At 31.3% G+C, this 14,520-nt stretch overlaps 1 protein-coding gene across 2 annotated transcripts in view; it reads left to right on the top strand.

Annotated features, from left to right (window-relative positions):
* Positions 1 to 8,350, top strand: part of LOC107452624 (uncharacterized) — a 76,752-nt gene extending 68,402 nt beyond the window's left edge. For both annotated transcript variants that reach the window (XM_087155017.1, XM_016069161.4), the window contains exon 2: positions 7,984 to 8,350. In XM_087155017.1, coding sequence (XP_087011143.1) covers positions 7,984 to 8,285 — 302 coding nt within the window. In that variant the 3' untranslated portion in view covers positions 8,286 to 8,350. The remainder of the gene's footprint in view (positions 1 to 7,983) is intronic.
* The last annotated feature ends 6,170 nt before the right edge of the window (positions 8,351 to 14,520 follow it).

Below are 14,520 nucleotides of genomic sequence, written 5' to 3'. Positions count from 1 at the left end.
CGATATAACCAAATCATGGCTCGGGAGACAAAAACTTACACCACTTATTCAGTCAATAAATTTAAACAAATAAACTAATCAAAATTCCTTCGATGTTTGAAAATTAAATTTAAAAATTTCAATAATTTATTTCATTTACTTGGTGGCATACCACATCAAAAATTTTAGTTTGCCGCATCAAAAATTTAGTTTAGTGTTTAATTTTAGGCATCGGATTGCATAATTTCATTTAGTACTAATTTTAACCTTTTGTTCCTGTTTTAAAACTAGTCACTTCTCTTTTAATCTAGCTTTTTTTTATCTAACCACCATTTTTTTTATTAGCCATTATTTGTGTGATTTGCCTTTGATTTTTTTATTTAACTGCCAAGTTCTAACCTAATTATACTGATTTAAATGTATTTATTTCTTTTAACAGGATTTTAGGCACGATATAACCAAATCACGGCTCTTGAGACAAAAACTTAGACCATTTATTCAGTCAATAAATTAAAACTAATCAAATAATCAAAATTCTTTTGAAAAATAATACATTTTAATTTTAAAAAATATCTATAAATGTTTTACTTTTAGCGTCTCCTGAAAGAAATGCTTACTAGAGGTAAACCTTATTTATTCTAAAAGTGTGAAATTCTTACTTTTCTTGGTCTGAAATGGCTTTTTTATAATCGGCGTTTTCAGAAACTTTACTGAAACTTCTTCAAGCTGAAACGTTTGTACAGTGTTAGGAGCTCAAAATTTCCTATTTTCGATAAAATTCAAATATATAAAAGTGTTTGCGACTCTTGATTTTTTTTTCTCGTTGAAATAAAATGAAAGATAATCTGAAAAAGAGCGCCGAGAGAGAATGTTTGGAAAATATTTCTATTCAAGGCACAGATACGTGCTTAAAATAGAATTTACAAGCTCCAAATTATCCTGAAATTCGGGATTGTAATTACTCAGAAAGATATTGACGTGAATAAGTTCATTCTGAACAGTTGCTAAAACACTCGTTTCTATATTTCGATTAGAATAATTCGGAATGAATTGGTTTTGTCATATCTATTTACTATACAAGTGACTGCAATGTTTCACGTTAATAATGCAGTACATATGTTAGTATTAATTAGTTTCAATTTCTGAAATCGGAAAATAGGGTTTTTTTGGATGAATAATAGCTTTTATTTTGCTCAAAATAGTAATAGAACTTGTATTAAACAGCAACTAAAAAATTTCTGAAAATGTGAGAAATTACTCACAATCTCTAAGTGAAATTCATTTATTTTTTCAAATGAGCATAAATATTTATAACTAAACACTACATTCATTCTATACTGTTTACATATTTAAGCTCTATTCATTTTACCATGCACAAGCATATAACTGATTGGCGTTTGAAGTTTTTATTTGATATTATTTACTTTTTTAATGTACTCAAATATCTCTTCATGTTATTGACATTTTTAAGGATAAGACAAAGACATCATACTGAGCCTTTAATTTAGAGACAAAATTTCACATTCATCCTAACTAGTATAATGATTTTAAACCTTTGTTTACTGGTGGTTCTAAATCAATTGACCATGCCGCATCGTCTGTTGTATACGTAGGGACCGAGGGTGTGCGGTATAGTCCTCGTTAAACTGTTCTACCATAAAGTGCTCGACTTCGCGTGCAGGTCGTCGGGCTACCGAAGCGGGGGTGCCATCCCCTCTGCAGAGGATCAAAATTGTGATGACATGTCTTCGGATCTTTCTCAGGGATGTTTCCCAGACCGTCGCCAATAGCCCATTGTGCAGCTCTAGTGCGACGTAAATGAACAACAACAACAGCCACGCTAAATCGATTGCAGATATAAACAATAAGTTAAATCAAATTAAAAAATTAACCCAATATATGTAGAAAATGTGTTGAAAATATGTAGAAAATATGAAAGTAATAATTATTAGACTGCGCATCGGTCATACTCGTCTCACTCATAAGCACATTTTATTTAATGAACAAGATTCATTATATGCCACATTCAAAGATCTAATAACTTCAAAACACGGTTTGAGCCCATGCCGTACATATAAATCAAGCAGACGACGTCATTTCAATTCTGATTTCCTCGATCTGTCTATTTTACTTGGAGACCCTCCACACTCAAATATTATTTTCTGCCTTAAAGATCTCACTTAGATTTGAATTTACGGTTAACTAACTTTTAACAATTATTTAGTAGTCTTCAATCTTTAATAATAATTTCAATATTACTGACCTGACGCTTCTGACTTAACTTTGTTGTCTTGATTTTAGTAGAGTTTTCTAAATTTCAACTAAGAGACTTTGTTTTAAACCTAGTTTAACGTGCGGTAGCGCCAAGACATAGCTCTTGCGCCAAAAATATACACCAATCAATCAATTATCGAGCAAGGTTAACAGAGAATTATTCGTTGATGATTTTCGAGTAACTTGCAGATTTAATAATGATTTATATTCAATTGAATGAATAAATGTCTTGTTTGCCTACAACGTAAGAACTAGTGGCGAAGTTTCAAAACATATATCATTTTAGAGACATCAAACAGAAAAGAGAAATATATGGAATATGTGTTTCAATATTGTGTTACTATCGCTATTTCCAATGTCATTGGCTAGGACACTTTATTCTGGACGATGATGAGATTTAGTTGACAAAATACCGCAAGGTTTTCAACTGAAACTAGCTTACTGAACTAACAAGGTTTTCAAAACTGAGAAAAAGAATGACAACTTTCCCAACATGCCTAAAATGACTTTGTGGCAACAACACTGGGACCTTCAAAGTGAAAACAAATTACACACTATTAAATCTATGCTAGGGCCTTGGCCTGTGTTGCAAACGCGAAAGACAGATGTCAAGCTGACCCGTCTACGCATAAGTCATATCCGACTGACTCAACTTCATTTGCTTTTCTGGAATCTACCTCCAAAACGCAATACTTGTAGGGTTTTACTTTCCCTCCATCATATTCTAAGCATTTGCCCTTGTTTTAACCAATATCGTATTAAATATTTTGGTAGCTTCATTTTATGTATGACTTGTTAGATCAAGACTTGTTGAATGAAACCCATCATCCTAACATATTTGCATTTCTACGAGCTATTGGTATTTCAAATTGTATATAACTGCTTCATTCTAATTAAAATTTGATCAGATTTTATTTAATTTTGTCAGTTTTGCCTGTGCAGTTTTATTAGTAATCACCATTTTAGCTTCTTATATTTATGTATTTTAAGAATGTAAATGTAAAGCATGCACTTTCTAAAATGTTTTAAAACCGCTTGTTTGACGCAGCATGTCTTTTTCTGGACCTTGTGCCATTAACCCATACTTTCAATTCAATTCTTTCCGACATGCTCACTATTATAATTGTTTTATGGTAAATGTCTAAAAAAAAACGAAGGATCCAGTTACTTAGTTAATTGTGTGCCGCTGTGTGCCCTTTTTTGGACTCTATGCCATTAAAAACTACATTCGTCATTAAAACCTACATTCAATTCAGTAAATTCTTTGATGACATCAATAAATATTTTATTAGATAAAATTCGCAAAAATGGGAAAATATAAGAGATGTAGTAATCATATTACAAATTTTAAAAGAAAAATTAGTAGATTATATTTATAAATTTAACTGGATGTTTCAATTGTAAGTTAAAAGAAAAACAAATTCCGTAATTAAAACCTTTAAAATTAATCATTTTAATCAGATTTAGTTTACTGCACAGACAGATTCACTTACCTAAGTGAATATATAATATCGTTTACGTTTGACGTAATATAACCAATTCTGTTTCATATATAATCTATAAACAATCAATTATAATCCATGAACAATTTCGAAGAAAATTAAATCCCGTAACAGTAATTCTAGAATTAAACTTCTAAAGAATTAATGTGTTTGTTTGCAAAGATTAGTTTCTCCTAATAATATATATTTCAAAGAATTTTTCAAACTGAAATATTCTTAACTTATAAACTAGGAATTAGGTTGACAAAATATTGTAATTAAAGTAATCTTCGTTGGAGCAGGGAAAACGACAGTGAATTATTTGGCGAATAAGTAACATAAGATTTTAAGTCCATCGAAAACAATTTAAAATTATTAAAATTTAAATCTTTCATTCTGCTCAAGCTCTAAGTTTTATCTTGCCAACAGGGAATTAAAAATATATAATTCAAAGTAATTTCCTTACGAAATTGGCTGTTTTAATTCTTGAATTGACATTTAGCTATTTAAAGAATGCCTCTTAGGAATAAAACTTTGCAAATTGTGTGAATGATGCGGCACTTTCAATAATGAATAATGACGCTTTCAATTTAAATCATTCAATTATATTTACAGACCTTTTTTTGCAACTTTTTTTTTAAATTTTTTTGTAGTTTATAAGAAAAATTACTATTAATTCTATTTAAATTTTGAGACATTTCTAAAATTTCTTGTTTTTCGAAAAGAAATTTCGAAATTAATAACATTTCAGTAATGTGCGAGAAGAAAAACAGAATCACGCTGAATAACTTACGATCTAATGAATGGATCTTCACGTTCTATGTCTCGGTAATTCGAGAAGGTGACCTCATATATGCTAATGAGACAATATTTTGATTCTGACACAAAAATGTATTTCTCTGAATAAGCATTTTTTCCGACTGCCTTGGATTTCTGACCCCCAAAAAATAGGGGGTAACCGTAATCAGGGAGATATGGTATCAATAGTTTGGTCAGGAGATAGGTCCAAAATTTAGACCCTTTAACGTTAAATTTACTTTTTGGGTATTTCACCGCATCTCGAGAACTTTTCAAGCACATTGACAAAATTTTGAACACAATTTCACTTTCGCCCTAAAGCACATTTCTTAACAAAAATACAAAAAATGGATAATATATACGAACTTAGAGTTGCGTTGATGCATTGATACCTAATGTAAATGATTTAAATCGATTTGTATCTTTTGACATTCCTTTACTGTATAGCCAAAGACATTCTTTTACGGTTGATTCATTGATACCAACTGTAGTATAGCCAAATATGGTATTCAAATTAGTTATTTATAGTGTAAGAGCATCTGTTTCGTACTGTTTTATCAATTTCATGCAGTTTAGTAAGAAAAATTTGTAACTTTTGATTTGTTTCAAAACCATTTGTTTAGTGCAGCATGTTTTTTTTTATTATTATTATTATAATTCAATCCAGGTTGGCAGCTATGCTTCAGACACATTTCTTGACGTACGTAGTTACGGTTCTCTTTTTATATAATTATCTGATAATAAAAAAGACCAATTAAAGAAAAAAAAATTGTAAAGACATAAATTGAAGCATTAGCTCAGGCCTTTATATTTTGGTAATTAGGAAAAAAAATGTTAGTCGCATTTTATGGCGCCGTTGTATGTTTGTGATAAAAAAAAATCACACAAAATTCTTAAAACTGGAGTATAATCTATACAGTCATTAAAAACGTTATTCAAAGCACCTCAATAAAAATGTGAGACCTCAGTAAAGTCCAAGAAATTAATATTAAACGGTAATATTATTATCGCATGAAAATTAATATAATCTTAGTATAATTGTAATATGATCCTAATAATAAACTGTATTATAATCATAATTATAAACTGTAATATAATCATAGTCAGTCCCTGGCTTTTGAACATCGAGGCAAATGAGCTATATGAAATTAATAAAGCAGTCAATTAATTTGTTAGTAATAATTTAAAGTATGAAAGCATAGGTAGGAGCTACGTATAGGTCACCAACTAGTGCTAGTATGTTCTTCTTTTGTAAATTAAGGGTACCTTTAACATTTAAACATACTATTATATATCTAATCACTTGGCACAGCATGTCCTATTTAGACCCTTTGAATCCCACACTCAATTCGAATTGCACAGACGTCTTTAATAAGCAAAAACAATTGAATCACATTATTCAAATCTGATTGAGCAATCTTGCGTAAATTTGTATTTTACAGGTTATCCGAAAAAGGTACGAAATAAGAACATTTTTTTATAATTTTTTTTATGTAGTGTTTGAATGTTCTATTGAAGATGTCATTTACAGAAAAACACCAGATAACACAAATAGTTTCAGTTTTGAATTGTGTATAAAACAGCACAGCAAAGTTAATTATTTGTACGAACTATGTCATAATTTATAATACAATATTGGTTACAATTTAGTAAACTTGTATGCTACAATTATATGGACCAACGTTATTTTACCATTTAAGAAGAATAGCGTTAAAGCTATGGCTGTGTCAGTGAGCAGATGGTACTTGCAGTTTCTGCAAATAAAATTCTATAATGTTTGGCGTCTGTCATAAATAAGATTGAAGCAAACATTTATAATAAGAATTAAAGGGAGCGTTCACCTTCCAATGTGCATCGACCACAGTGCTAACGTAAAATATCATCAGTGGTAGACTGATCATAGGTTAGAGTCCCCTTGCCAACAGGCTAACCATGGGAGGTTTTCGTGTTTTCCACTCCATGTAACGCAAATGCTGATTAGTTCCATCAAAAAGTCCTAAACGAAGTCAAATTTATCCCAATACTTGATCCAGGAGTTCCCTTGTCTTCTGGATTGGGTTCAAAATTACTAGGCTACGGAATTGGGCATTGGTAGTAGTAAACCCAAAAAATTGGATCAGCTGTTCAACGACGATTATAAAATAAAAAAATAAAAAATAAGAATTAGAGTCACGGTGGCTCAGGGGATAGAGCGTTCGCCTTCCAGTGATGTGTAACGGCTTCAAATCTTAGCAATGGTTGGTCACTACGGATTCCGCACCCAGCTAGCACCGAACACTGTGATGACGTAAAATATCCTCAGTGGTACACGGATCATGGGTTAGAGTCCCCTTGCCGTCAGGCTAACCGTGGGAAGTTTTCGAGGTTTTCCTCTCCATGTGACACAAATGTGGGTTAGTTCCATCAAAAAGTCCTCCCCGAAGGCAAATTTCTCCCCATACTTGATCCAGGAGTTTCCTTTGTCTTCGGAATTTAGTTCAAAATTACAAGGCTACGGAGTTGAACATTAGTAGTCGTAAACCCAAAGTTAGGTCTGCTGTTCAACGACGGTTATAAAATAAGAAACGAAAATGTTAAACTGAGTATAGATTAATTTTTGTTGTAATTAACCGTTGGCATTTTTGTGTAACTTTTCTTAACTAGTGAAGAAGAAAAAGAAAACAACATTTCTGTGGCTTCAACGATTATTCTATCCCTAACGATAAGTGTTTGTTTACTCTAATAAGAAAGTACAGATTGAGTTGTATACCAGCCAATTTTCACTCTTTTAAAAAAAGTTTTTTCCTAGTGGTAGGGCAATATCATTTCAATTGAGATTATAAGATGGTATTTCGTTAAAATTTCGTCAATACTTAAACACTTTTTCCGAGAGCCAACAGGCTTACTATATATACATGTTTAAATATTATATATAAATGTAATGGTAGTCAAAATCATTTAATATAACATTTATTTAAATAAGAATAAAGTGTGAATGCATAAATTTTGCTACCACCTTAAATATAAAAATAAAATCACATGGAAAATCCGAAAAAGTTGACAGGTATGGAGTTAAATTGTAATAGAATATTTTTAAAATGAACATTAATTTAATATTTTTAATAGAACATTTTTAATTGGATATTTTTAGTTTTATATTTATGCTTACGTTTAAACTGTGAAAACTTTGAACTCGCGAAACTGCGAAAGTGAGACAGTAAATATTTAATTTAGTTAAAATTCTAATTTAATTAAAATTCTAATTCAATTAAATGAAGATGGAATAGAGTGGATATAAATCTATTCTAAGTATTTAGAATTTGAATATAACACTGTGATTCAAACATAACAGCATACTAACTGTTTAAATGTCTATTCATAAACTTATAACATTATTAAAGAGGAATTCTAAAGTTAAACAATTTACAAAGATTATTTTATGAAGGTCAATCCATTCTTTTAACCTTTACAGGAGATTTAGACGGACTTGAGGAAAATGTATTAATCAGAAACAGACGGTCAATGGATCGATCTAGTCCAAGTACTAGATCAAATTCCAATTCTAGTGGTGGTGGTAATAGTCGTAGACAAAATCGAAATTCCAACGATCAAAACTCGTCAAGCTCTGGAAACAATAGAGGAAGTGGGAGGAATTCAAATCGTACTGGAGGGAATAATGGTAATGGAGGAGGAAGAAGACGAGGAAATGGAAACAATCGCAGGTCTACCATGGATTCAAGTTCTTCCACAACACAGATGGATAGCGATTATTGAGCTATTTTTTTAAAAACTTTTTTTTTCCAGTGTGATTATTGAATAAAAATTTTATATTATCTGCATTTTTAATTGTAGAACTGAGTACTTGATTATAATTTCCTAACCATTTTAAAATTATTCAACCCTAGTATGCGTTAGAGACATTCCAAAATCCTGCATGAGAAATTGGGAAAAAATATCATGTACATAATTAAATATAACATAGAATATTTATAAACAAACTACAATTTGCATGCACGCCCTTTACAAGCAAATATTTCTAAATAAGTAGGTATTTATTTGATCCATATTCTAACATCTTGTCGTAATAATGATTTTTATTATTATAATCATAATAAGAAAAGTAATTAGTGTGCTTTACTGTCTAGTTTATACCACGTCGTTTAGTTTGGCTTAGCATAACCTATTAGGGTCGGGTGTATTAAACCATATAACTAACTCAACTCGTTCAAAGCTATAGGTTTCCATGCATCGATTTCGATTTTATTAACAAACTACTTTTAATAAATCAAGTTTTTTATGCAGTTTGATCATAAATGGCTCTTACGTCAATAACCCTTTTCTGTCTTGATTTGCTCGACATGATTGTGTTGTAAAGTCAATTTTTGATGACTTCATATTGGATCTTTGAACATAAACTTAGTTTCACACGGGCAGAAATCAATGATCATCTCATGATGTCACAAAACACCTTATAAATACTGTAGGAGAAATAGAATTCAAAATTTATGCAGAAGCTCCACATGGTACTATAAGTTAGGCTGGCCCATGGGTAAGGCTACCGTGGCATTTGCTTTAAACTAAGACCTCCTGGATAAGAGATGGCTTCCACACGGATTTTAGTAGTCCGAATTAGCAAACATAAACTGCGGAGTGAGGGATTTAAGAAAAGGTGTCAAAACGTTTAGTCAACTAAACTGCACAGTGAGGAAAAAATACGAGACGACGAGGAAAATACGATGAAGAAAAAATTCAGGCTGCCAAAGGATCGGATTTCTCGTTTGTTATAACCCGTGCGGAGGACTTCTCTTTTCTAGGAAGTGTTACTTTAGGAGGTGGAGAACTTCTCTTTTCTCGGAAGAGTTGCGTTAGGAGATGGAGGACCGAACTCTCAATACTAGGGTGGCCCTACCGTAGCATAAAGCTAAGGAAGAATTCTCTAATCAGGATGTAATCGATGCTCGTCATATAGCTATTAAGAAAGGCAAGGCATTTGATATTTGATCTTGACATTTAACTCAGCCACACTACCGACATTAAAGTGGGCTATATCAACTGCAAAGTGAGACTATATATATCTAATCTCTTACGCTGCTTCAAGAGCAGAAACTCAGTCACTCAATAACTGCAGAGGAAAGGAAATTTGTTCACGATGTAACCAACCTAATCATGTGTTTAAAATCAGCACACTCTCTGAAAAATGTATGAACTGCAACGAATCACTCTCTGCTGATTCTCGTCATTGTTTTAAATGGAAACAAGAAAAACAAATCCTAAACATAAAGGTATTACAAAATTTATACTATACTGAAGCTAAAGCGAAATTCATTAATCCCCAGTCCTAACCATATGTTTCATATTCTGCTGAAGGTTCTAACTCGAAATGTATAGGCATCCAATATGATATTAATGAGATAGAGTCACATAATACTTGAACTCAAAATCAAAATCAAAAAACAAGAAAAAGACATTTTTAATTTTCAATAAAGAAAGTACTTTTTTTAAGCAATGCTCCAAATTTCAAGATGGTATGCCAATGGAATCCTAAAGAAAATGGAATTCCATTTTATCATTGACATAATCCATGGAATTATATTAATAAGCCATATTTTTCGTACCAAAACTGCGCTCAAAGTTACAGTTAATGTTGTTTTAACAGGATGATTCATTCCTTTTAATTTAGGAAATACATTTTTCTTTACGATATCATAAGAGTACCACATTGAATTAACATAAACATAGCTAATACATGGATAAAAAACATAGCAGTTGCATAACCGTTAACAGCGTATGGCAATTCGCTAATTAATATGAAGGAGATTAATACAGTATAGATGTATAACAATATTTTTTAATCTTATAACTAAATGTTTGATGTTTTTTTCAACTGACTATGCATGTTTATTTTGTAGCGTATCTACCACTACAAAATTACAAATACAATTTACTAGTATATAAGACATGTTAACTCGATTCTACGGTGAGGTACCTTTTCATAGATGACAGTTGACATCGTCTAAAGCTCCACCCCCCCCCCCCACAATTTGATTAAAACATAAACAAATAGAACACAAACTCAATTTTTTTATGAAAGCATGCAATAATCCTGCGCTTTATTGAAATGAGCTGTTGACGAATAAAAATAGGTGGGATAAATACTTCGCCTACATAAATATCTAAAAAGGAACTTAATTATTTCCTTTCAAATAAAATATAAAAGCGAGATATGCAATGTATTGCAAATTAATTATTCCGAGAAAATATGTTTCAAAACGATTTGATTAAAAATGATAATGCAAAGATGAGGTATGTTGGCTGACTTTAAAACAGGAGTTAATACATTTTAGCTAAGAACAATAATAACACTTGTAAATTAAAATTTATCATATTTATTTTTCTTGGTGGCCTATATTTTTCTCGTCATTTGGTATAACTGAACGATAGTGTGTAATAAAGATTCCCATCATTCAGATAGTGAGAAACAGGAAATGAGATGCAGCTAAGGAAATGAACTGCCTCTTAGTCGTCTTTAAAAGACTTCGATTTTTCTAAAAGGCTCTTAAAAAGCCCTAAATGGTTAGTGATGAAAAGCTTAAGTAGATGCTTGATTCCTCCTTAAGTTTTGGAGGGTTATTATGCGTCAAAATTTATGACAGATTAAACTGAATAAAAATGAAGCATTAATCAGCGCAATAAAGCCCAAGACTGGCAGTTCTTTTCATATAAATGAGTTAATTAAGCGCATTTTCATTGGAAAATATATTTTAATAACCTTATTAGTACCGCACAGATATTAATCTGTAAGATATGTGTATGAAATAAAAAATACTGAACAATCTGTTTAATAAAATAATTATTAGAAAATAGCTGTTTCGACGTCTTCAAAAGATTAATATTTAGGATACAAAAATTGCTTGTTTATAACGAGTTTTTTTTTAAAAAAAAAGTATTGGCTTTCCGCTATAGCGGCAAAAATTCGTTTGTGGAAAATTAATTTTTCTGTTACTAAAATTAACAAAGTTATGCGAAAGAGGACAAAATGGAAGACGTTTTTAATTATGTCTGATGTTAATATAGAAAGTGAACATCATTTGACTTTATTTTCCTCTTCCAATCATAATCCTTTAAGTTATCAAAGCATGTGCAAGCGTATAACCACCAGCTAAATTATCTTCCTATTTAAAAATGAAAACATCTCTTGCTATTATCGGCAATTATTGACATATACTTCAAATAAATGTACCGTGCGGTGCGCAGAAAAATAAATGGACCTACCGGAATAACTTTTGATCTAAAGATCGAATCTTCATGTTCTAGGACTCATTCTCAATAGTTCGAGAGGGTGGCGTCAAATATACTAATTAATTAATGCAAACGATATTTTAAGTTAGGAAAGTAGACACAAAAACGTACTTTTTCTGATTAAACCATATCTTTTTTCGACAAATTCGGATGACTGACCCCTAAAATATTGCAGCTGCTACCTGGAAATATTGTTTTAATAGTTAGTTCAGGAGGGCAGTTTAAAGTTTGGACCCTTAGTTTTTACGTATTTCACTATATCCCAAAAAAAATCGAAGCGAATTGTAAAAGTTTTGCATACATTTACAAAATTCGTTTTTCTAAAAATAATTTCATGCAAAATATAACTTTTAGTAAATATTTATTATTTTATTTAATGATAGTCGAAATACTTCAGAAATGCAAGGTATACAATTTTTTCATCATTTGAAATAATGTAATTTTAATTGGTAAAATACAAAATTTGAGCAAATTCGGTCAAATAGTTCCTGAGAGATAAAAAAAAATTCGTATTTCTCGAAATTCGGTCCCCTACTTCCTTAATTTTTTGTGTCTATCTCTTGTGATTTAAAATTCATAACTATAAAAACAAAAGTAAATTTAAATCATAGAGGAAAGAATATTTCGCGTTGATGTGTTGTAAACAATACTTAATTAGCTGTATGAAAGGTTATTCATTGCAGGAGCATGCCAATAAGTAAAAAACATCTGAAGAGCGAAGCAGAAATCTTGGTGGAAAGTCTGCTTTTAGCTCTGCAGAGTAAAGAAAACATAGGCAGACAAACAGCAGCCATACGGGGCAAATTTTTTTTAAATGTAAGTTAGTTAATATTCGTTTCTGAGACGCAGATATAAATGCGTAAATTGAAAAATCATTAAAAATTTTCTCTAAATTGTATGAATTTTATATTTTAAGCCGATGGATTCACTCTTTTTCTCAAATGGAGAAATTAGCATTTTCCCGAACATAGATGTTCACTTTAAAAACATTTTCGAAAAGAAAAGGAATCATAAGGAGAAACTTTAAAAGTCTCTCTATATTTACTTACAATATATATATATATATTAACTATATATATTAACATCGAGTCCCTTGATTAAAATAACCCCTTTTTGTCCGTTAAATTATACTATGTAACAACTAAAAAAATTTTGAATTTTACAATTTAACGGGTATAACCATTCTGAAGTTTGTATAAAACGGGGCAGAATATCTTTAGATAGAATACGTGGTTGCAAAAAATTTGCTTAATTTGCAAAACTGAACTATTACGCGGTACAGAAGATAAAACTGAATTTAACATTTAAATGATTCAAAGCCAATCGATGCGTACAAAAATAAAATTTTGATATCAAAATGTTCCTTAAACGTGTTGGTAAATGTACATGAAATTTCCAAATTTTTATTGTCGAATAATTTTTTCGTTATGAGAATAAGAAGCGTGGAAATTTTTTAAAATATTGATGACGGTGACAACAATTTTTCTTTATTACAGAAGAAATTTTTAAGCTTACAATGTGTGGTAAATTGCACCATACAGTACAAAATACAATACATCAATAACAGAAAAAAAATTCATCGTTCTCTGTTATATCTGATTATTTTCTTAAAACTGTTTTTAAAAAAAACTATGCTAATGGAAAACCATAACTCTCTTATAAAAGTAACTGACGGTAAATTCATTATCCGATAGGCCGTTGCACAGTACATCTGACAGTAAACAACTGGGCGTAACCACGTGAATTCATGGTACTTGAAAAATGATGTCATAATGTAATTTTAGGCCGGGACTTTCTACAAGCTTCACAAGCTATCATTGATTGTGGTCGCAAAGAATTAGTCTTAGAAAATATGTGGAACGAAAATATTGTAACGAAAGAACCTCAGCAAAGTCGCTTTTGTGTGGTAGATGATTGCGAAATTCCTCCTTCGACAACAAGGAGAGTTAAGTGACGACAAGAGATGATGAGACAAGACTAGATGAGAGACGAACAAAAATATTTTCAGTGAAGTGGGCTCCTAACACTTCAACGAAACGTAGTATTCCCATCTTCCATTATACTGAATGATAAAGAAGGACTCCGCGTATGGATTCCGAATTTTGCCAATCACCGTACCTGCCTTCCTAAAAATATATGCATTGGACATGCAGAAGAAATAGACGAAAACAGTCGCTGTTGTTTCGACGTTGAGAAAAGTGTTCCAGAGCAAAAAGAGAGAGAGATAAAATGCTCTATCATAAATTTTGAAACCATCCCTGACCACAGAATAAGGAAACAGAGTGAACCATGTTCGTATGGAGTTTGAGGAAGTCTAGAAAAATCAGCTTAAGAACAGTGTGAAACATCACATCTACACCGGAAATAATTCATCGTTGAGTTAAAGACCATACAGAGTTTCTGTTGCTGGGCGACTCCTTATGCAGGAAGAAGTAGACAAAACACTTGCACGAGACATTATTCTGAAATCTAATTGCCCCTGGTCTTCGCCTGTGATTCCCGTCAAGAAAAAGTTGGTTCTTTATTATTTCTGTATCTTCTAGAACGTTCTAATTTGTCATTTCCTGTTTCGTAATTTAGTCCCATAAAAGATCAATTGTTTCAGGCCGAAAAGACAGTTACTTTGTTCCCTGTACGTTTGAAGGTTCTGAATAAATCTCTTTAACCTTCTGGACTTGAGTTAGATTCATTCTACTTGACAATATGAGGA

The sequence above is a fragment of the Parasteatoda tepidariorum genome, chromosome 11 (assembly GCF_982258835.1).
Source record: "Parasteatoda tepidariorum strain Cologne lab strain chromosome 11, Ptep-v5.0, whole genome shotgun sequence".
Taxonomy (NCBI): Eukaryota; Metazoa; Arthropoda; class Arachnida; order Araneae; family Theridiidae; genus Parasteatoda; species Parasteatoda tepidariorum.
This window is presented reverse-complemented; position numbering and strand designations above follow the sequence as displayed.